The sequence below is a fragment of the Volvox carteri genome (assembly GCF_000143455.1).
Source record: "Volvox carteri f. nagariensis unplaced genomic scaffold VOLCAscaffold_13, whole genome shotgun sequence".
Lineage (NCBI taxonomy): Eukaryota > Viridiplantae > Chlorophyta > Chlorophyceae > Chlamydomonadales > Volvocaceae > Volvox > Volvox carteri.
The window spans coordinates 560,820-583,575 of record NW_003307556.1 but is presented as its reverse complement, the minus strand read 5'-3'; the positions used below and the strand labels follow the sequence as shown (position 1 = coordinate 583,575).

At 53.6% G+C, this 22,756-nt stretch overlaps 2 protein-coding genes across 2 annotated transcripts in view; both read left to right on the top strand.

The window, feature by feature from the left end:
- Positions 1–79: 79 nt before the first annotated feature.
- VOLCADRAFT_89515 (uncharacterized protein) lies at positions 80–4,793 on the top strand (the record flags this gene model as incomplete). Its single annotated transcript, XM_002949210.1, has 9 exons — positions 80–93; positions 191–237; positions 388–563; positions 802–898; positions 1,238–1,458; positions 1,670–1,735; positions 2,081–3,058; positions 3,542–3,652; positions 4,098–4,793. The coding sequence occupies 9 exons, from the start codon at positions 80–82 to the stop codon at positions 4,791–4,793; spliced, it is 2,406 nt and encodes an 801-aa protein (XP_002949256.1).
- Positions 4,794–9,556: 4,763 nt separating this feature from the next.
- Positions 9,557–22,756, top strand: part of VOLCADRAFT_89514 (uncharacterized protein) — a gene marked incomplete at both ends in the record, with an annotated part of 25,099 nt that continues 11,899 nt past the window's right edge. The window contains 9 exons of the mRNA XM_002949209.1: positions 9,557–9,668; positions 13,107–13,556; positions 13,635–13,832; positions 15,359–15,427; positions 16,020–16,184; positions 16,610–16,851; positions 17,312–17,458; positions 17,738–19,054; positions 21,009–21,199. Coding sequence (XP_002949255.1) covers positions 9,557–9,668; positions 13,107–13,556; positions 13,635–13,832; positions 15,359–15,427; positions 16,020–16,184; positions 16,610–16,851; positions 17,312–17,458; positions 17,738–19,054; positions 21,009–21,199 — 2,891 coding nt within the window. The remainder of the gene's footprint in view (positions 9,669–13,106; positions 13,557–13,634; positions 13,833–15,358; positions 15,428–16,019; positions 16,185–16,609; positions 16,852–17,311; positions 17,459–17,737; positions 19,055–21,008; positions 21,200–22,756) is intronic.

Here is a 22,756-nt window from a genome sequence, read left to right as displayed (position 1 = left end):
CGTGACTTTGGGCCGTAATAAGCAGTGACACGACTGATATGCACATACGCTACATATCCTTTAGTATCAGCCCCTTTACATGGAGCCCTACTGGTGAGTTGACGCCGGCGAGTAGACGTGTCGGTTGGACCGAGTCACGCCCCTATCCAGTCCATATAATGGAGCACGCCATACACATCGCTGCCCGCAGGAAACGCCAAAGTGGTGGAACCATTGCCAACAGGTTTCAGCGTCCCGGTGCGTCCAGGCAAGTCTAGTACAACAACCCACCATACATGATGATTGAGCCCTTGGCCGCATCATAAGGCCCGCTGACTGCACCCGAGCCATCCTTTTACCTTCCCCAGCCGTATTGTGCTTTCCCTCCGCCGCTCTGCCTTACGCCAGGTCGCCGTGCACTTACGTCGGTGCTGGACAACAATACCTTCAGATGGGCAATCCTCGCGTTGTGCATCGTCGTCGGCCTATTCATAATAGCCATGGCCATTTGGGCAATAATCACCAAATGCGGCCGTGGGCGGAGTGCGCCCGTGGCGCCAAGTGAAGACGCGGGAGCTGCCAAGGTGTGATGGTTAGGGCCCGCTGGCTGGGCTGCGCCTGGGTTGCTTGGCTACCTGACATAGACATACGCCCCTCTTGACCCACCTGTCACACATACGCACATATTCCCAACACATGTTGAGGTGCCCTAACGCGGCCATACGGCCACTACCCGACCAGACTGATTACGACGCGATTAACACTCCGCATCTCGGCTCATCTTTTCGTCCTGTCCCCTCTGATTTCCGTGTTTTGTTACAGAGCGCCGGTGGCGGTGTAGGCGATGTGGAGAAGGGCCCGCAGGGGGCCAACTCCCAACCCATGGTCACACCGCCGGTGCATCAGAAAACTAGCTCAGGTAGGCGCCTAGGTGGTCCTTTGTGGAGCGTTTGCGGGGCGTGTGGCAACAAGAGCTGGGGGTTCATGGCCTCTGGTGCTAGGGCCTCCATCTGCAATGCAAGCACATAAGCCATCGCACGGCAGGATGACCTGTTGGGCGGTGCGTGTATCGCCCTACCTGTAACTGCCGGTACGTGTATGGATATCTGTCTGTCTAATGCTCGATAACACGCGAAGAGCATCGTGACAGACAGACAGACAGACATGGCAGGGCCTAATGCCGGACGCATTTATCCCCTCCTCAAGCGTGTCCTCGCGCCTCGGGCCTCGCGCGTTCCGCTGCGCCTTTGCCATGCAGGTGGAGTAGCGCCAGCACATACACCGCCGTCAGCCGCACCGCCTGGCGTGGCACCTGTTCCCCCCTGGCAGTCGGATCCCCCGCGGCTGCCCCCGGGCATCATGTTGGCGCCCCTCACCCCGCCGCTGTACTCTCCACTGGTGTCCAACCCCCGTCTGGCCACAGAACCGCCGTACGAACGGCTCGTGCTCATCTCCTCACGCGTGCATAACCCCGACATGGTACGACGTGCAAGCAGCAGCACCGCGCCGCGCCGTGCCGCACCCACATCATGGCGCTGTGTAACGATGTGGAGGGAGGGGAGGGGAGGAAGTCCAGGGAGGGAGGGAGGAGGTGTAGACCAGAAGAAGGGGATATGGGGCTAGGATGCGATGTACAAGTGCAGGACATGATTCCTCCCGTACATGTACCCGACCTCACTCTCCCCCGCAGGTTGCGCGGGCGGTGCTTCCCAATGTGGCGTACGTCGTGTACGACTGGAAAAACTTCACATTACAAGTGAGTCAGTTACTGTGCCGGTGAGGATCACGGCGACCATTCAGGCCAGCCAGGCTACGGGACGAAGCATGCATGTGTGTGATGAACCAAAGGGTTCCCTTTTTGTTATTTTATGCATGCACCACGTAATGCATGCAGAGGTACACCTGGTTTAATGTTCGCATCAGGGTTGAAGGAGTAAATGGATGGACGGGTGTATGGATGAATATTCGGATGCATGGATCGATCGATCGATCGGGACCGTCACTTCCAATAAACACGCACCCTTGTCGCGGCTCGATTCTACATGACACGCAACAACCCCCAGCGCAAACCAACACGCAAACCAACACGCACCCCCCTCAGGAGCTGCTCCGCTACGTCAAGAAAGCGCTTGGGACACAGAAGGTCACGTCCATAGCGGTGGTCGCCCCGGGGAGCAAACCCGGCACCGTGGGCCTGTTGGAGGGCGCCGGCACGTCGCCAGAGAAGCTGGCTTCTAAAACGGAGCTGTCGCAGTTTTGGCGCGTGCTGGCGGGCTGCGTGGCGCTATCAGGCACCTCCGACGGGCGCCGGATCGATCTGTTGGGTTGCCGTGTGGTGGAAGCGCCGCGCGAGGGTGCAGCCCTGCTCAAGGAGCTGTGGAACCTGACCACAGTGCCCTTCGCGGCGGCGGATGATGCGCTAGGAGGCTACATGCTCTGCACATTCATGGAGGAGCCCACGACACGGCAGCTCAGCCTCATTTCCAGCACTATACCCGCGATAGACCTGTACTTCAATCGGCACGCGCTCCTGGGGATACCAATGCCGGGGAGCGGAGGTGGGGGCCCCGCGGCGGCGGCGGCGGTGGCCGCGAGTGCACCGCTGCCGCCGGGGCCGCCGCCGCCGGAGGCCATTGCTCGTGTTGGGCCGGCGGCCCCGGCCCCAGCCCCGGCTCCAGCGACGGCGGCGGTCCCGGCGACGGCTGCGGCTCCGGTGGCGGCTGCGGCTCCGGTCCCGGCGGCGGCTGCGGCGCCGGCGGCGACTCCTCCTCCGCCGGCCCCGGCACCAGCCCAAGCCATGGCACCGGTCTCGGCAGCCGCACCATCGTCAGTGCCAACACCGGTCGCAAGACCAGCCGGCCCCCTCGGCGACGACGTGTTTAGTCGCTTGGCAGGGGCGCTAGCACAGCGCAGCAAGACGTTGGATATGGCGTTCTCGGAGTACGATCGTGACGGTAACGGACAGCTGAGCACTTCCGAGCTTACGGAGCTGATGCGCGCCTACCTGCCTGACGCAAGCCCTATGGACGTCAAGCACTTTCAAGCCATGTTGGACACAGACGCCGTGGAGGCGGGCGAGGTGGGGCGAGGAGGGGCCGGGAAGGCTGGAGGGGTAGAGGCGTGTGCCTGGGTTGAATGCTTTCCTTCCGTCGCTTCCACCTATTTACTGCTCCTGTGAGCTGGCGGGCTGGCTAATTGGCTGGCAGGTTGGCTGGCTGGGCGCTACATGGGAAGGTGAAGAGGAGGGGCTTATGCACACTTTATATCGCACCTTCTAAGCCACCACCACACAGCTGCACACGGCTACATCACACTCCTCTCCGTAACGTGACGTATGCGACTGCTGCTGTCTAAGCCAGTACTGCCCATGATACATCGTGTGAGGTTGCGGTGGCACTAGGGGCGTCATAGGGCCCCAGAGCAACAATACAACTACCCCTAAGGAATTTACCATTCCCCATCGTCATGATCCCCATCATTAGCCTTTGAGATAGCAATGCTTTCAATCCTCCCCGCTGATGATTGTTGTTGTTGTTGTGGTGGTGGTGGTGGTGGTGATCAGGAGCTCCTGCTTAGCCGGCGGGAGTTCGTGTCGGGGCTGCCGGAGAACGTGCTGATACAGGAACAGATCAGAGCGGGGCGAGATGACGACGACGTGGTCCCACGGTTGAAGGTAAGGGCGGCTCCTGGGGGCTGGTTGGGGCTCACACGTGGCTCACTACTTAAATGAGATTTCATGTGGTTTACCTGCGGAGGCGGAGGCGGAGGCCTCATCCACGGCTGCGGAGGCTGAGACCGAGGCCTCCGCATACGTCTTTACTTGCTATTTCTAAGGAAGTTCTAAGGGGTACCTGTGTTATACTAGCCAAGAAAACTGCGATGGAGCTACGGGGAACTGTAGCCTACCGGGAATCGACTGGGATGGAAAAGAAAGGAAGGGAACGGGAAGTCAAAGGATGGCAACTTCGTCTCCCGCGGCTGGCACCCATCCATCCACACGCACTTGGATAGTCTAATATGTGAATGTGTGCCACCTACCGTATCTGTTCCAGGGCCCCACCTTCACCTTTACCTCCACCGCTGCTGCTGCCGCTGCCGTCGGCCCCGCAACCCCGCAGGACTACCTAACCGAAAATGAGCAGATCATCCGGGACGTTTTTGAGCAGTTTGACGAGAACAGCGACGGCCAGCTGGACCACCTAGAGCTGCAGCAGCTTGTGGCCTCCATCCCTGGACTGGAGCCCCGCGAAAAGAAGTTCATCCTGGCGCTGCTCTACGTGCACGACCAAAATCGCAATATGCGGATCAGCCTGGACGAGTTGCTGGATGCCCTGCAGAAGTTTGGAAAGCAGCACACGGCAGTCACAGCGCATGCGGTTCAGCCACCGGGTGCGGCGCCGGCGGCAGTAGGGGCGTCTCCGGCACCGGCGGCAGTAGCGGCGTCCCCCCCGCCGGCGGCTCCACCACCGCGCGCTGCTCCAGTGATTGTCCCGCCGCCAGGCGCGGCGGCAGCACTGGCTACAGCTCCGCCAACGTCATCGTCTCCTGCGACTGTCCAAGCAGCTCCACCTTCAGGTGCTCCCCAGCCGTCAGAGGATGGCGCCGCACACCCGCCATTGGAAACGCAGGCAGAGGCCGCCGCGCCTCCGCAGCCATTGCCGCCGCCGTTGCCGCCTCCGAGCGCCCTGTTGACACCGTTGGGACCGCCCGGAGGGAAGCTGGCACCGCTCGGGCCCTTGGGCGGCGCCGCCGGTGCTGCCACTCTTCCGCGGCCAGGATCACTGGCACCATTAGGGCCGATGCCCGGGCGATAGACACAACGAGAGGATGCGGCACCAAACGCGGTCGCGGACGTACACGTTTTGATTGCTTATTTTTTTGCTTATGAATCACATTCTGGTTGGTTGCAATTTTGTGAACGAATGGAGAAAATGTCACTTGCATAGAACTGCGCGAAAAATGTCTATTGTGTCCAACGAAAGGGCTGTTCCGGAATTGAGGGGGAAGAAATGCTGTGTAAGCTGGGCTCGCACCTCTATGCCGGTTTGGGATTAGTGTGGCATGTTTTGTGGGGGGGAAAACGGGAAGAAGGTCTAATCGGATTATGGCGGTGCTCACGCCACCGGGAATGACGTTTTTGCGTTTTGGGCTTTACGAGTTTGTACGGCCAAACGAACCAAGAGGCTCATGAAATGCCGCGGGAGTTTCAACGTGGCTACGAGGTGCCGGTAGGTGGCCGGCATATACCCCGACGCCTCGGGCATGCAACGAGTGCTCGGCCTGCTTCTCGGCCGCCTACCTACCCGCGTCCCACGTGAAATTGATTGCGCGATAATAACAATCTTCGCTTCCCACCGGGACTGAAGGTCCACGATGTAACAAAGTAGCACGGTAATGTCCGACTGAAACATTACTGATGTTATTTCCCATAAAACTCGTGGCAGGGCATGCTGGTTTGACTTCCCGCTTTGTGCACAGTTCTACTTGCTACGAGGCTATTTAGGTCAAGCTTTGGGGCCTATCATTGGTATCCTGCGTTTCCCCATTATAATAGCTGGTACGGCACAGTACGGCACATATAACAAAGACAAATACGCGCTAAGCGTTCCACCAGCATCTCGAGGGGCCTTTTCAGCGGCCAGCTACGACACCCACTATGTGCCCCGCCGGCTGTGCGACCGGGGGACATGTTAATGGTGTTATTGTGCGTTTTCGCCTGCGTCATAAAGCGTCAAAAGCAAATAGCCAAAGCAGCCAGGTAAAGCAGCAGCCCAGATCAGTCCTGTTTGTAAGAAGGGGATCGGCTCCCTTGGCATCTCCCTGAGTACTCTTTGCCTGGTGTTACACTGCTCAGCTCGCATCCGTTCTGTACCGTTGTGTGTTTCATTAAATTAGGCCCTCCATTGCATACAGCTCTGCATTCACCCTGTCCATCCCTGTTTTCGTCCCCCTGCTGCTCGTTCGTCTGCCGTACATAGCGGTTTCAAGTTGCCCAGCCTAACCAGCAGCTAATGCCTTTCTTGCCATGCCGCACCCCTTTCAGCCTATGGCTGGGTGAGGCGTTTCATCCCCAGCCGCCGCGGCCACCGGAGGCGGGAACACTGTTGTCAATATTGTGACTGTGAACACTTTGCGTGCGCCTGATGACATGCGTTGGGCCCCTGATGCGTCCTGATGTTCCCTCTTCCCGCCGCCTGCTTCCCTCCCGGTTCCCCCCTTGCTGCCCACATGCATCTGATCTGGGGCGGCATCATGGAGGCCCTATGTATGATGTGTGGGACAGGGGGCCGCTACCCGGCGAAACCCTGCTTTCCCCAGTATTTCGGGGCACCCTCATCCAGTCACCCTAGCCGACTTCTCCGAATTCAGTGGATCAATCGCTCAAGTTTAGCACCCACCACCGGCATCCAACGGAATCAGCTCGCGTCCGTGAAATGGCGGTTGACTTGCGAAACCCGTAAATTTGTATAAAATGTGTAAATTTCACGGATTGTACGGTACTGGTTTTATGGACTTGTAGGCCCCCTTTTTCCTGGATGACAGCAGCAGTGGCCTAGATTTAAAGGAGGGCGTGTAAGGGCAGGGCCAACGATGGGGAGAGATGGGGAGAACACGTATTGAAGGACACATCTATCCGCTGAACTAACGGTGCACGTAATGTCGTTGTCCTTCCACACCAGCCAGCGCAATCATCCATGAAAAGCGAAACGCGCTCTATCAAATACGGCGGTTTGCACTCACGCCATTTTATGTATGTCTTTCATAATATGCCTTCCATATTCGGCGGGTGGCAGGACTGCTGATGAACTCTTTATCTTCAATACTCCCGGGTTCCTATAAATAAGCCTTTACAATTATCGTATGCACGAGCTTCGTAAGTATTAATATTGTATTGGGACGACCGGCATGTGTTCCAGCTTCTTTGACTTCCGAAAAAATAAGTAACGCGTCCCGCAGAGTGTATGTGCTTGAATGATTGCTTGCATAGCACAGTGCCCCTTCGGTTCAGTCCGTTTGCATGTGCATTATATTATGCGCAGCAGTACTGCTTAGTAACGTCTATCGTAACTGTTCATCTGCTGCTGCTGCTGCCTACATTTGCAGCAGCAGTGTCGCTTGGCGACCCCGTACCAGGTACATTCCATTGGCGATTATGCAATTTTGCTATTTTCTTCAAATTTTAAACATTGAGACAGCAGCGATGTGCGTGACATCAGCAAATGTAAGTGCTAAAGCGTGATGATGAGAGTGCCTTACCAAGGTTCATGTCGATGCACGTAGCAGCGATGTCGAAGTAGTTAGCAGCTTATTGCGCCTAAATAAATACAGATTCTGGGCAGGATAACAGTGTTATGACTGCACTGTCGCAGCTGACGACCAGCAGAAGCAGCAGCAGCAGGGATGAACGCCAAGTACTCGATACGCTTGCTGCCGGTGTTGCAGCAAAAGAAGCATTTTTATCCGTTGGGATCCTTCCTAGCCCTTTGGCTGGTTGCAATTTGGTTGTTAGCAGCTACTGGAGGAGTATTATCGGCAGGACTCATCGATGACGCTAATCGGGTCGACGAATTCTTCAATAAGACCTATTGTCCTGTCTTTCCATATGCGGTTTCGGATAAAAATGTTTGTTCAACACCTTTCATCAAGTGCGATACACAGCCATCCACCACATCACAAGCGCGCGTCACAGGCATCAACATTACTAACATGATGCAGCCTAATTGTTCAATTCCACCATCATGGGATCCAGGTTTGTCTAATGGTTGTGCGTGTATGCGGCAGGCAGGGAGAGTGTAGCACGGGCGTTGCGACCGGTAGCACCTGCTGGCTTAACAGTGTTGTTACAAGCAAGGTTTGTAGCATTTGCATTTGGCAAAAAAGCCGCCACAGAAGCGCAATGCTGTGCACACGTGCTCCGCTATTCACCTGTGCACGTATTCAACTAAATAACTAATTAACCGCCGGCATGCCGTGTACATGTTTACATATGCGCTTGCACATACATACCTTGCACGTGCACATACAGCGGCCGTACGCAGTGCACGGGGACTGCGTTCATGTAGAAGCAGTGTCTATTTACGCTCCCTGGCATACGTAAAGGACTTTCGAGAGGAAGGCAACGTTTACTTCTAGAAGTTGTCAAGCTAGATAAGCGTTACGCGTACATGCATGGTGTTATACCACGACTGCAACTGCTACAGAAAAGTACGGATGCAGATCCCGTGATACGCCTAGATTAGAACACCTGGACGCGTACGCGTGCAGGCATGTTAATACGCTACCAGTGCCTCGCTCCTGCTGCTCTGGTATACCTGCTGCTAGCACCCAAGGTGTACGAATGTAACCCATCCTTTATCGGATGAACAATCACTGAACCGCGCAACCTGTAACATAAATCAATGTAGTTGTACGGCAGGACCGTTGCAGATTTCGTTACCGTGCACTTTGATGCCCTGCTGCAAGGCAACCGCGATGCCTTTTCCACCACAAGCGCCATTAGTACCACACAGCTGAGCTAGGTAGATCGCATTATTCAGTACTATGTGCGTGCTTGTTTGCTTTCTGCCATGCGCTTGCTTCCACACATTCATTATGCCGACCGCTTTTGTAGTAGCTGGCCGCCGCTCAAAAGACCTCTCGAGATGCCGGTGGAGCGTTTAGCGCGTACTTGTAGCTGTTATGTGTGCCGTACAGTGTACCGGCTACTACAGCTTCTCTCATAGTACAAGCGCCCGTCATTTAACTTGACTATATGGAGGGAATCTCCAGCCTTGATCGAAACAGTAGAACGCAAATTCAAGTGCAAGTGCAAGTTGTATGCTCCTTTCTTGGTTGCAGGCGACCTAGAACCGGGGCTTGACCTCCTCACCAGCTTGGTCTTCGTAAACTTCACCGGACTGCACATCAACGCGGCTCTGCTATCTCTCACTCAGTTGAAAAGTCTCGAGATTCTCAACACAACAGGCGAGGGGACGTGTGTATGGATGTATGCATGCGTGTATGCGATGATACTTAGGCTGCTGTGCTCATCGCTTTCGCGCAAAACTACGTCGTGCCGCTATGTGGGCGCGGATGATGCGTGGTTTTTTTTCTTGGCCCTGACGATGCGAGCGAGAATCTGTTTATGAATCTGCAGAGGGGTACCTGCATCGTGGTTTTGATTGAAGAGATCCTTCATGACGGCCCATGGTGATGCGTTACTACGTAGATGATAGTTAGTTAGTTAGTTATAACTTGACAATGATTGCAATCGCCTCGTTTGCATCCTCACGGCTTGCACGTGCTGACAACTGGGATCTGAGGCACGAGGTAGTAGCTGGACGTTGAAAATTCCTCTGAATATGCCGGCAGAGCGCTTTAACACATATTCATATGCAGACGATGCGTGTATGTGCGTGCCGTACTGTACGACAGCTGCAGCGGGAGGTTGCCCTGCGTGTATATCATATCAGTGTGCAATGCACAGATAAGGCCCAAGCCGTGTTTGATATACAGCAAGGGCACGAGGTTGAAAACTTTTGCAGGCAAGCACTTCATTGCTCGTCATTTCTTTTGTCCTGCCCGGACATGCACATACATGCACCGGTGGGTACCCATTACAGGAACGCAAGATGCGTCCGTCAGGCTTGATGATTTTTCGAAGCTCGTCCAGCTGAAGACTCTGCGCATAACAGGCTTTGGCTTGCGAGGTCGGTGCATATCTGGCGGCAGCCTCTGCATGACCTGCAGCAGGCCAGTAGCTGTCCGTACAGATCTGTACGGCTTTACTCGACTGGGCCCTTGAAAGCCAGCAGCCACTTGCAACATGATGCACTACTGCTGTACGTGTATGTCATAATGATGACTTTGCTTAGGCTGCAGCCGGCACATACATGCACATGCACATGCAGATGCAGATGCTTTCTTTTGGGACTCGACTCTAAGCGGAAATAGTGCAGATGTATAGGTTGGTTCTCCTAGGGATGCTGGGATACAACGACCATGCGAGGGCCCGTGTCGCTTTTGCAGCTCATCACGTCATCAATAATCGCAAGGATTGGCCACACGCACACTTTAAAGTGTGCAAATTTGCCGGCTTTCTATCCTGCATCGATACCAACGTACCGCGATCCACGCAGCTACTGCTGTATGTGTACCATAGCACGTTCATGTGAATAGTCCTAAATGTCGTATCTCAAATGCTCGCAGCTCGAGTACGTATGACAAACATTGCGACGGAACCGCCGTTCTTTTGATTTACTTCGTTCGGTACCGAGCCCCACTGTGGCACGAATAACATTATTGTACCTCTCTCACTCACTCACTCACTCACTCACTCACTCACTCACTCACTCACTCACTCACTCACTCGCTCACTCACTCACTCACTCACTCACTCACTCACTCACTCACTCACTCACTCACTCACTCACTCACTCCCTCATCTCACTCACTCACTCTATCTATTTATCCTGCTGACCGGATCTCCAGGCTCTATACCGGCTGATTTTACTGCACTAAGGAGCCTCACAAGTCTCGACTTATCTGGCAACGGCCTTAGTGGCACCGTGCCCAAAGCATTCACATCTTTGACGTCTTTAAGCGCACTGTAAGTGATGAGCGAGCTAGGATTGTATCCTGGGTATATCACGGGATTTGCATGCACCGATCGGTTCTTTTCTTAAAAATCGCGACGATCGTGATATAACAGCTAGGGTTGCTGCCCGTTTGCCTGATTGCTTGTGGAAGAGAAAGAGCAGACAATAAAATGCACTGTCTTGCACTATGCTTCCAAATACATTACTCAACGTCTTCATGGTTGGAGGTTCGGGTTTACTTATGCATGCATGCCAGCCGCTGTAGTAGCTGGCCGCTGAAAAGGAAGGCCTCCCGAGATGCTGGTGAAGCGCTTCGCGCGTGTTTGTAGTTGACATGTATGCCGTACTGTGTACCAGCTACTACAGCCGCCGGCGGCGGTCCGCCCCGTCACGGAACGCAGGGTATAATTATACGAGTTTATTACGTAATGGAAAAGCACGCACCTGGGCGCGTATCTGTAGAATTCTCTATCGCCTATCGTCTGCCGTGCCCTGGTTAAAATTAGGGTCGGTGTTGTATTCTGGGCATATCACGAGATCTGCATCCGCCGATCGGTACTTTTCTGAACTCGTGGTATAGATATTGCCGCCATGTAATTAGTTATAGATTCATTGCTTAAGCGACAAACTTCGAGGTTTCAAACAAGTTGTCATCAGGCTGATGAGCTGGTCGGGTTTATTTATAGATCGTGTGTGCAAAGAGGTATAGCCATGTTATAGCATAAGGGCCTGAAAATAGTTAATACATAAACACATTGTCTATAGACCATACTTTTACCGCCGACGGGATGTTGATGTTAAATGAGTAATGTTATGCATCACCATGCTCGCTCACTTCCCTGTATGTAACCATGCGTGCGGATTGCCTGGATGTGCACATGCATGGTGATGATATGCGTGCATGTGTACATACAGTAATCTATCCTACAATCGGGATTTATGTGGAGAGGACCCCACTGGGTGGTTTGTACAACGGATGTCCATCTCTATCAATGGTACAAACCTCGGTAAGCTTCGTCATTGACTATCTAGCTACAAGTGCACAGTATAATAAGCAGATCGCGTTCACACATACAGTAGTTTGCTGAGCAGGTATTAGGGTTTTAGGGTTTTAGGAATGATGAGGAGCAACAGTAAATGAGTATTGCTAATGCCGTAATGATGAGCGATTGTGTAGTAACCTTACTGATATTATTATTGCTGACTGCGTGTGTCATCAGGTCAAAAGCCCTTTCTTGATGAGAGGCAGGATGTAACACGCACATTGGGATGTTGCCCCGGCCGCCGCTCGTCTAGGGTCGTTATTAATTGGCCGCCACGACTGCCTACTGTAGGCGATGTTGTCTGGGGTCGCCTATGGACCATCTGGCAGCACATATACAAATGGGGTCGCAGACATATATAATATAATATAATATAATATAATATAATATAATATAATATAATATAATATAATATAATATAATATAATATAATATAATATAATATAATATAATATAAAATAAAATAAAATAAAATAAAAATATAATATAATATAAATATATAAATATAAAAATGAATATAATATAATATTACTATATAATATAATATAATATACATGTATACCTGAGTAAACAAACAAAATACTTGCTTGCTGGTGGCCATTGTCGAGTCCCAAGTTCTTCATCCGAGTCTATAGTAGCTGGCCGCTGAAGAGGTCTCTCGAGATGCCGGTGGAGCGCTTAGCGCGTATTTGTAGCCGTACAGTGTACCGGCTACTGCATTCCTCCCCCTTTGAAGGGATCCGTCTCGGGCCCTTACGACCACATTTACCAGCCTGTGCCTACCTTCGCCTACCCTCGGGCAGTGGGTGACCAATCCACGTCACGTCATGTGCCGGCCTCACATGCGCCTAGCCGTCTTTAGTTTTTTCAGGCACAGAGACATTCCATTTGATCACTGCTACTTTTTATCATCAATAGATCATGCCTTACTAGTACTGCATAAGGTGGAGACCCTCCATACCTATTATGCCAGGGCACGGTGTATGAATCATTTACAGGCGTGTTTACTTCTAACATTGGCACCATACATACATACACAATACTAGGTTAGGCACTACTGGTAGAGCACGCACCAATGCCCCCGGGAGATCCCGGGATTGAGACCTGTCAGGGTCGAAAATCCTTCCGAAGGGGGAAGATAAAGTGCAACTAGTCGATGGACGGTGGTGACCTGGGATAAAGTTGACTTGCGAGCTGGCCAGGAATGGAGTTGAGTCACCGTCGATCCGGCAGATTCCGTTGGATGCCGGTGGTGGGTGCGGAACCTGAGCGATCCACTGAGAAGTTGACTAGGGTGACTAGATGAGGGTGCCCCGAAATACCGGGGAAGGCAGGGCTTTGCCGGGGAGCGGCCGCAGGGTGAAGATATGGCCCCCTGTCCCACACATCATACAATACAGTTTAAGACACATATCATACACAATACAGTTATAACTACCATACTTCCCTCATACGTGAACCGGTCCTCCCTTGCAAAGAAGTCTGCATGTCTGTTGTGCTCAAACAGGTTATAACTGCACTCAGTGGCGTAGCCCTGGACAAACCCAAGGAAGCTCTCAATCATCCCAAACATCACCCGCGATGCAGCCGCCACCACAACCACCACCACCGCCACCACCACCACCACCACCATCACTACCACCACCACCACCACCACGACCACCACCACCACCATCACCACCACGACCACCACCACTACCACCACCATCACCACCACCATCACTACCACCGCCATCGCCACCACCACTACCACCACCATCACCACCACCACCATCACCACCACGACCACCACCACTACCACCACCATCACCACCACCATCACTACCACCGCCATCGCCACCACCACCGCCAACCGCCCCACCAGGCTGTGAACATGTTGCTACACCCTCACAGCTGGACCTGCCACGGTCGCTCGCTGCAGCGTGCTTCCTTGATGTCATCGGCGGCGCGGCGGCAGGTGCGTCAGGCAGCTGCTCCACCACCGCCGCATCTTCGGTTGCTGTGCGGGCCAACACGACGTTCATGGTGCAGCAAGGCAGGCAGGCGACTGTGGAAATGCCAGTCTACACGGTGGATGGGCAGGTGTGGCAGTCGGACCCGGGTCTGAGTGTGGTGCTGACACTGGTGCCATCAGCGCTTGTTGAGTACATCGACAACGCATACCCGGGCAGCCTGCGAGGGACACAGTATGAGATCCAGGTTTTCGATGCCCAGGAGGAGGGCAACAATATGGGTGAGGAGTGTTGGATGGGAAGGCAGTCCCTGCTCCTTGCTACAGGAGTATGTACGGCAGTATGTACGGCTGCGCCTGGACGCAGTCAAACGAGTTCATACGTTACTCATATACGCAAAATTAGAACGTTGTGACATGAAATAGTCTGTAATGTGCATGTCCTGAAGGGCCATGTAGTAGCTGGCTGATGAAAATGCCACTATATATAGATGGCCGCTGAAAAGGCCTCTCGAGATGCTGGAAATGCACTTTAGCGCATGCCTAACTTTGGTGGTGTACTGTACTGTACCGGACTGTACGACGGTTCTCACAGGGTCCTCCTTGTCACCATGTAGCTCGATGATATCAAGTCAGGTCTATCATCCACCTTACCAGAGCGAACAGCCACCACAGGGCCATATACCATGATAGCTTCGCTGATGGCATTACCTCAGGCGCCTTAAGCTGTTCACAGCCTGCGTTGTTTCGGCCAATAATGCTCTTCTGTAACGCGTGCCCGCCGTTGCCAGCCGCTGGCAACGGGAGTCTTCCGCAGCATGCTGGTGGTGCTTGTGGTGCTGGTGGTGCTTGTGGCACTGATGGCACTGGTGGCGCTGGTGGTGCTGATGGTGCTAATGGCGCTGGTGGCGCTGGTGGCGCTGGTAACACTGGTGGTGCTGGTAACACTGGTAACTCTGGTGGTGCTGGTGGCGCTGGTAACTCTGGTGGTGCTGGTGGCGCTGGTGGCGCTGGTAACACTGGTGGTGCTGGTGGCGCTGGTAACACTGGTGGCGCTGGTGGTGCTGGTGGCGCTGGTGGTGCTGGTGGTGCTGGTGGCGCTGGTAATGCTGGTGGTGCTGGTAACACTGGTGGCGCTGGTAACGCTGGTGGCGCTGGTAACGCTGGTGGTGCTGGTGGCGCTGGTAACGCTGGTGGCGCTGGTAACGCTGGTGGTGCTGGTGGCGCTGGTAATGCTGGTGGCGCTGGTAACGCTGGTGGCGCTGGTAATGCTGGTGGCGCTGGTAAAGCTGGTGGCGCTGGTAAAGCTGGTGGTGCTGGTAAAGCTGGTAACTCTGGTGGTGCTGGTGGCGCTGGTAACACTGGTGGCTCTGGTGGCTCTGGTAACGCTGGTAAATCTGGTGGTGCTGGTGGCGCTGGTAACTCTGGTGGCGCTGGTGGCGCTGGTGGCGCTGGTGGTGCTGGTAACTCTGGTGGTGCTGGTGGCGCTGGTGGCGCTGGTGGCGCTGGTGGTTCTGGTTCTGGTTCTGGTTCTGGTTCTGGTTCTGGTTCTGGTTCTGGTTCTGGTTCTGGTTCTGGTTCTGGTTCTGGTTCTGGTTCTGGTTCTGGTTCTGGTTCTGGTTCTGGTTCTGGTTCTGGTTCTGGTTCTGGTTCTGGTTCTGGTTCTGGTTCTGGTTCTGGTTCTGGTTCTGGTTCTGGTTCTGGTTCTGGTTCTGGTTCTGGTTCTGATTCTGATTCTGGTTCTGGTTCTGGTTCTGGTTCTGGTTCTGGTGCTGCTCCACCGCTGAACAACACTGATGACTTCCCAGACGGCAACAGCACATTATTGCAGGAGCTGCTGCTGCTGGCCAAGGAGCCCCAGGTTATTGCCTTTCAAGGTCTGTATATATGTTAGCGGAATCAAAGGGGGATACTCCCTGGCAACTCACTGGGCTTTCAACAGGACCCTATCATAGGCTGTTATGATCTGTTTGCCCCTGTTGAAAGCCCCATGAGTTGGTGGGGTACCACCGCCCACGGAAGCTACACCGACCACTCCTGGTCACTGAGAGAGTGGCAAGCCATTAATAAATGCAGCTGATTAAAGTAGGCTCTCGTGCTGCGCTCTCGACCATTCTCGCATAGCTATACATGCCAATAGGCGGCAGTTGCGGCGGTTGTGACGTTGCTTGGCTGCCACACACGATTCATGAGCGGTCGGCGGGACTAACATACAGACACAAACATGGGCAATATGAGCAAGTTAATAGCCATTTGGTCCGCAGCTGTGCACTTATTGTGATAACCCGTGTGTTGTGTACATCGACCCTCGCCTTGGCTAGCCACTAACACAGAAAAGTATCACGGACACAGAAAAGTACTGATCTGCGGATGTCAGATACCGTGAGGCACCCAGGATGATACGACACCCATGCTGGATGGCCTGCCTGGCCCAGATTATTATGCCGCCCGATAGTGCCCTGTTCACAGGCAGCTTCTCGATCTACAACCAGTCCTACCAGGTACCGGTTCTGCTCAATGACTCGGACACGTACCGGGCTCTGCTCTCAGTACGAAGCCCTGCACTGAATGGCTCACTACGTCTCTCACGGTTCTGGGTTACGGCCATGGACGTGGCCAAACTCGACACTCTGGGTGAGCCGACAGGCGAGAGCACGATAACGGGACTTAGCTAGTGTGGAGGTGCTGTGTTTTATGGTTCCTTTCTTATCAGAAAAGGACGGCAAGGGCCAGGATATATACCTAGGATACTACAATCTGTCGAGCAGAACGGTGCACTCCATCCGCCAATACGTTTACGCACTAATAAAGCGCATAACCAGTCATCTCAAGAGCGGCCAGCAGCTACAACAAATGGTAGGTTTCCTGCGCCTGTTAATCGTTTTATGACCTATAGACAGGGTCGTCGTCTAATAGGTAGGACTGTAAAAGAAATCGTGTATAGATTCATTCATATAGATCATTGCATGGCATGATATATGAGCCTGATTTAACCAAACCGCCCTCATTAGTTCTTTCGCTCTCCTTGTATGCCCGCCCGCCCTTTCCGCTTTCCTCAGCGTCGTCCTCAGAGTTGGACCCGGCAGTCAACCCTGTGGTATCGCTCAACCTGACGCTGTCCGCCGCTTCAATGACCTCGTACCCCGGAGGCCCCGAAACCATGCTGGCGGACTACCGGGCGCTGCTGGCATCGCGGGCCGGCCTGACATCCATCGATAACATCGCCGTCTCCTTAATCCCTGTTGCCACAGGGTCCCACAGCAACAGCGACTCGCCAGGCACTGTCATGCTGTCGTTCAAGGTACGCTGGAATCTGGGACATCTAACGAACATTGCATCGGTAGCTCATGTTGGACGAAGACACGCACAAAGCCATGATGGGAGGGGCTCCTTAAAACAGCTGCCGTTTACCACATCAATCCAGAAATTTGTCATCTTAACCAGAGGCCATTGCATTGTTGCTCCTTCCATGGTAAATCCATGATAAATCCATGATAAATCCATGATAAATCCATGATAAATTCATGATAAATCCATGATAAATCCATGATGAATCCATGATAAATCCATGATAATCCATGATTAATCCATGATAAATCCATGATAATCCATGATAAATCCATGATAAATCCATGATAAATCCATGATAAATCCATGATAAATCCGATAAATCCATGATAAATCCATGATAAATTGCTAAATTTATTACTTCGCGGGTGCGTGCTGCATGCCGCCGCCCAAAACCACTGAACGTCCCTCAGGTGTACTTCACCGACTGGGCCAGGACGACGAACCGCTCCGCCGTCATGATGGCTGCCCTGGAGAGGTTTTACTTCCGGATCATAAACTCACCGGCGACCATACTGCAGGATGAGGCGTATCCTGGCCTGTATGACTCAACAGTACAGGTGGGCAGGGCTTTGGGGCCAACTGCAGTGGTGTTGCTGCCGCCTGCAGGCCGCTCAATTATGGTGCTCCAGCGCCTATCTGCAAGCTTACGAACAATATCGCCAAGGATTAGTTGTTTTCTATGTGGGTCTCTATATATGCACCTGCGCCGCTACTGCAGATCACACCACCTGCTGCCTTGCTTGCTTGAAGCATGCTCCATCTATGCGAGGTGGAACTTCCTGCATCATCGCTCTGCTATTTGCTCGAATGATGGCGCCTCTGTGCCGTTGTAACAGGTGACTGCAGTGTCGCTTGACGAAACAACTGAATCAGCTCTGGCTTCCAGACTAACCGCTTCTGATGTGGAGGGCAGCACGGCGGATCCCTCCATTGACATCCTGCTGGAGGATTATTTAGACAGCGACACTTCAGCCGCCACGACATCCTCCTCGACGTCCGTTGCGACCCTCCCAGCCTCCTCTACAATTTCTTCTCCTCCTGTGATTACGTTGATTGGGGACCCCTACATGGAGGTTCAGGAGGCGGACACCTTCTCTGACCCTGGCGTGTACGTGTACGACTCCATCGATGGCTTTGCCGTGGATGCACGAGTGACAGTGCGCATCTGTGCTCAGATACCAAACCTGGAGGAGGTGATGTACGCTCTGGATGCGGCGGGGGCCACAGCCAGTGGCACTGTCGGTACGGCAGCAGGGCGCGGAATGTCCGTTGCGGCCGCAGCAAAGGCAGCGGCCCAGGCGGCACCGCCGCCGGTGTTCACTTGCGTTGGCGGCACAGCAGGCAGCAACTCCACCACTGGCCAGCTGACCATCTACCCCAACGGCGGCCCGACGCTCAACAGCAGTTCTATAAACGCTGTGACCCAGATGTACCTACTTTCATACAGTGCCGTCAATTCCCGTGCTACCGCCGCCATCCCGCGTTACCGGGCTGTTGCTGTCAAACCGCAATGCAGAACCGCCGATGGGGAGTTTTGGTGCCCTTCGCTTTCCGCCTGCTCGATTCGGGGTGTCTGCAACAGCACCCTGGTAGCTTTGAGCACCGCGCTCCAGAGCGTCGCAGGTGGTTCAACCTCCTTATCCGCCGACACCGCTGTTAGCGCCGCATCTAATGCCATTCCTGGAGTTGACCCCTCCACATTGACCGTCACGTACACTCCTGCGGGCGATATGACCGTCGTCTCACCTGACGGCAGCCTCACCATTGTCGACCCGCTGTCGTACGCTCGTTCATCTCTGGCAGGTCCTGATTCTGGATCCTTCGGTATCCTGGGTGCCATCATGTCTGGCGGCAGTGGTGCTTCAACCGCATCTACAGCGGTCTCACAGCAGCAGCCAGTGTACATCAAAGACACCCTACCCCCGGTCATCACTCTCCTTGGTTCGGGTAAACTCGCACTGACCCCTAGCGGTGCAGCAGTTATGATTGACAGTGTGTTGGTGGGTTCGGAGTGGACGGACCCCGGCGCCACTGTATGGGATGCGGTTGATGGCGACCTCACGGCCATGCTTCAAACGTTTGGCGCTGCTGCGGTGGACACGAGTCGGCCAACGAAACAGGGCTCCTTGTACTCCTACGTGGTGGAATATCAGGTTCGTAGGGTTTGGATCATGGAAGCGTTCGTCGACGGGACATGTATGCGTGATGGAACCTCGCATGTAGGACCTATCGTACAGTACGACATATATCGTCAATACATACAAACGCTCGATAAGCCAGATCGATTCCCAGAAAGAGGAACCCTCGGATCCCTACCTCCTTATTATGTACGTTGCTTTACTTCTGGGCTCAGAAGGTTGTTATTGGCTTCTCGAACACGTTTGTCAAACAGCCCGGCCCATTGCCCATCGCACGTTGCGTCAAGAAATCGCTATATATGGCACTGCACAGCGGGTTCGACACCGGATGGGCGGCTATGATGTTCCGGTTCCTAGCAGCTATGAACTATGATGTTTGGTATCCTTGTTGGCTAGCTTGCAAGCAGGCCCATTCCGGAGGTCGAGTCCAGTGTTTTTTTTCTTGGTAATATATTAACTTTTTTGGGAATAAATGGGGGTCTGAGCCTGGAAGAAATGGAATCTGCACAAATGCCTTCTGCACATATAACGCTGAACATTTGGAGCTTGTACACTATTTATATATAAGATATTTGATGATATCACCATGAGACGGCCCGCTGTTGCATTCAACTTAGGTCAACGGGGCACAGGGAACGAGCCGAAACGGAAACCTGCGGAAACGGAAACCTGCGGAAATAGGTTTCGTCACGCTTTCCGCAGCGAAGCCCAGATTGGCGGAAATGCGGAAAGAGAATCCGCATTTCCGCGTTTGCTGTACGGCGGAAATTGAAAAACAGATTCCAGGCATGCGTTTGCCATTTAAAGACTGCGTTTTACACTTTGGAGTTATTAGATTAAGTCAAATGTCAACAACCACTGGCCCCGACCTGGGGGCTGCCGAAGTCATAAAGATTGACTGTGTTTCTGCTCAGAAGAAGGGTTTTTGATAACTGATTCCACAATGTCCGTAAACGTGGTTGAAGTTGAACAGAGCCACGTCGTTGCAGTTATCGTTGTGCGGTGCCATTTTTAGATACTTTAGCCCTCTCGCCTTTTTTATTCCTTTTGATTTTTTTATTTTGAATTCATATTGTTTGGACGATTACTGGATTAATGCACAGTCAGCATAGACTTGTCCGTGAGGCATGCAGACATGCCGGACGGGTATGTGGAGTAGGCATGCAGACATGTCACTGCTCCGCAACGGACAGGGAGACCCATGTAACATACGAGTGGCAATTTCTGAGCATCCCAGAGCAATCCATCAGCCAACAACACTATGGGGGTGGTATACGATAGGGCTGCTCAGGCCTGGGGTCTCAGGGTTCAAAGAGAGGCGGGCTGCTTGAAGGGGGCAGGGTGAACACCGTCAAGGGTGTGGGCACACAATAGTTGATCGCTTGGCCCCCGCCACCCCCAGTAATACGTTTAGATGGCTCTACCTTCGAGCACGATTGGAATCCACCAGATTCTAGATCCCACCGGACAGAACCGCACTGCCACAAGCTGGTTTCAGACTGTCCATGTTATCGCCACACTGAGAAGAGCTAAAAAACATCGTTACATATTCATTTTATAGTTTTCGCAGCTTTCCGCAGTTTCCGCAGCCTTTCCGCAAAGGGCCTCCCGATTACGAAAAGTTTCCGCAGACCTGGTCAAGTTTCGGCTCGTTCCCTGACGGGGCATTCGTTCATTCTTGACCAAAGCAAACGGCTCAGAAACTCCGCAGACGCAATGCCCCAAACATTAAGAAGAAGAAGAATTAGATAATACAGAAGACAAGGATAGGCATGCCGCAGTTGCCGCTCTTGAAGTCAGTGAAGCCAGCGATTTGAGCGAGGTTGAGGATCCCCCGGCGAAGCGGCCACAGACTACTGCAGCAATCAGCGACTCAGATGCTGACCAGCTTGATTCTGACGAGGAAGGGCCGCCGCCCCAAGATGTCGCCACGGCACCACCTCCACCTTCAAGGGTGGGTGCTTCGCAGCACACGCCGCTGGTGATTCAAAAGCAGGTGCGGCGCCAGCAAACACAGCGTGTGCTGAAAGGCCAAAGCGATGGGAGCTGGCGGGAGAACGAGGGAGTGTGTCGCTTCCAGGCGCACTGGACAGCTTTGTTCGAATGGGCTGAGTGTGTTGCGCCGGATGTGGAGGCTGGCGAGGTGCACGACCGTGTCCGGTGCGGTCCCTGCTCCCTCAGCCGGCGGCGGGAAATCACGATGGATGCCTGGCAGGCCACACTAAAAAGCCACGAGCTCACCAAAAAACACCAAGAAGCTATGTGCAACCATGAAGTGCGGGCCCTTCAGCACGAGCGTGAGGGGGGGGGTCTGGGGGGGGCCCCCCCCACCGACTATACAAATAGGAATTGTAGCCGCAAGAAACACCCAGATAATTACTCTAGGGTACTAGGCCCAAAACGAAAAAAAAACACTGGTCCAGTCGTCACCGGCTTTAGGCGGCAGCTTATGGCTGCACGAGCTCACTCGAGGCTGAGCACGGGTCCATCGGATTTCCCGTCGGATGGGAAGCAACCTGGCGAGTCATGATGCCGAAATACACGCGTTGGGCGGGTTTGCCATTCGAAAAATCGGCTGGGGCTGCCTGGCTTCCGCATATCCGGGAGCTTATCCCAGCAGATGTGCACCATTCTTGGTGAATCGTACCTTTGCTGGAAAGCCCCATGGGCAGATCTGTGGGTGTGCGCGCTGCACAAGGTGGAAGATGAGCGTCATGTTCTTCTAGAACGCCCGGCCTATTATGCATGTTGTGAGTACTCCGACGTAATCCTTAGACACGACCAGCCGACAACGGGGGCCAATGTCGCGTCAGGCACCGCCTATCTTCTATCATCTTATAGGGCTCTATCGCAAGTTTGGGTGGTCCTCAACAAAAAGTGTCCGTCCTGCAGGCAGGATTATAGGTTGCAGGACGACAATATGTCATCCATTTTGGGCATGGAGGCGTTAGTTGTTGCTCCATAGGTAAATGCCATTTTCTGTTACAAAGAATGAAAGAGAGAAATGGACTGAGAGGCCCGAAGAAGACGGGCCTAACGAACGGAGAAAGAGACACCGCAACTGAACTAACGCGAGGCTGCGCCAGAAACGGGCGGGCGGGCGGGCGCGCGCTGAACAACAAAAACAAGATAAGCTAACCAGCTTAATGCGCGCAATAAATGACGGCCCTGAGGACACGGGCCGTTGCGAAACAGTTAGTCTAACAGTTACGCATTGGGCCTTACGCCCAACTAACCCAGCTTACTTACGCAAGCTCGCATTAGTTGTTGCTCCATAGGTAAATGCCAAAGGAGAAGATACCCCCTCTAGCGGAAATAACAAACAAACTGAGCACCAAAACAGCGCAACGCGACGGGCCGCTAGAGGGACAAAGGACGCGAGAGCTGCCAGACAGGCACACACAGCGACACGAAATAAAGCTCCCCAAGCAAAACGCCTCAACGACCTCCAAACGATACTCCAGCAGCAAGGACGGCGGACACGCCATCTCTACACAGGCAAAAGAGCAAACAAACAGAACGCTGCCAAAACCACAAGGACGAGGTCAAACCAGCGCTCTCCAACCGCGCACAGACTGACCCACCGGCCACAAACGCGACGGATCCCTCAACAAACGCTGACGGACGCCCACTGAAGGAATGGACGATAGACACGCGAGAATGCCAAACATGTGCCCGCTGAGGGTTGACTAAACGGCCAACTAGGGCTTGAACTGA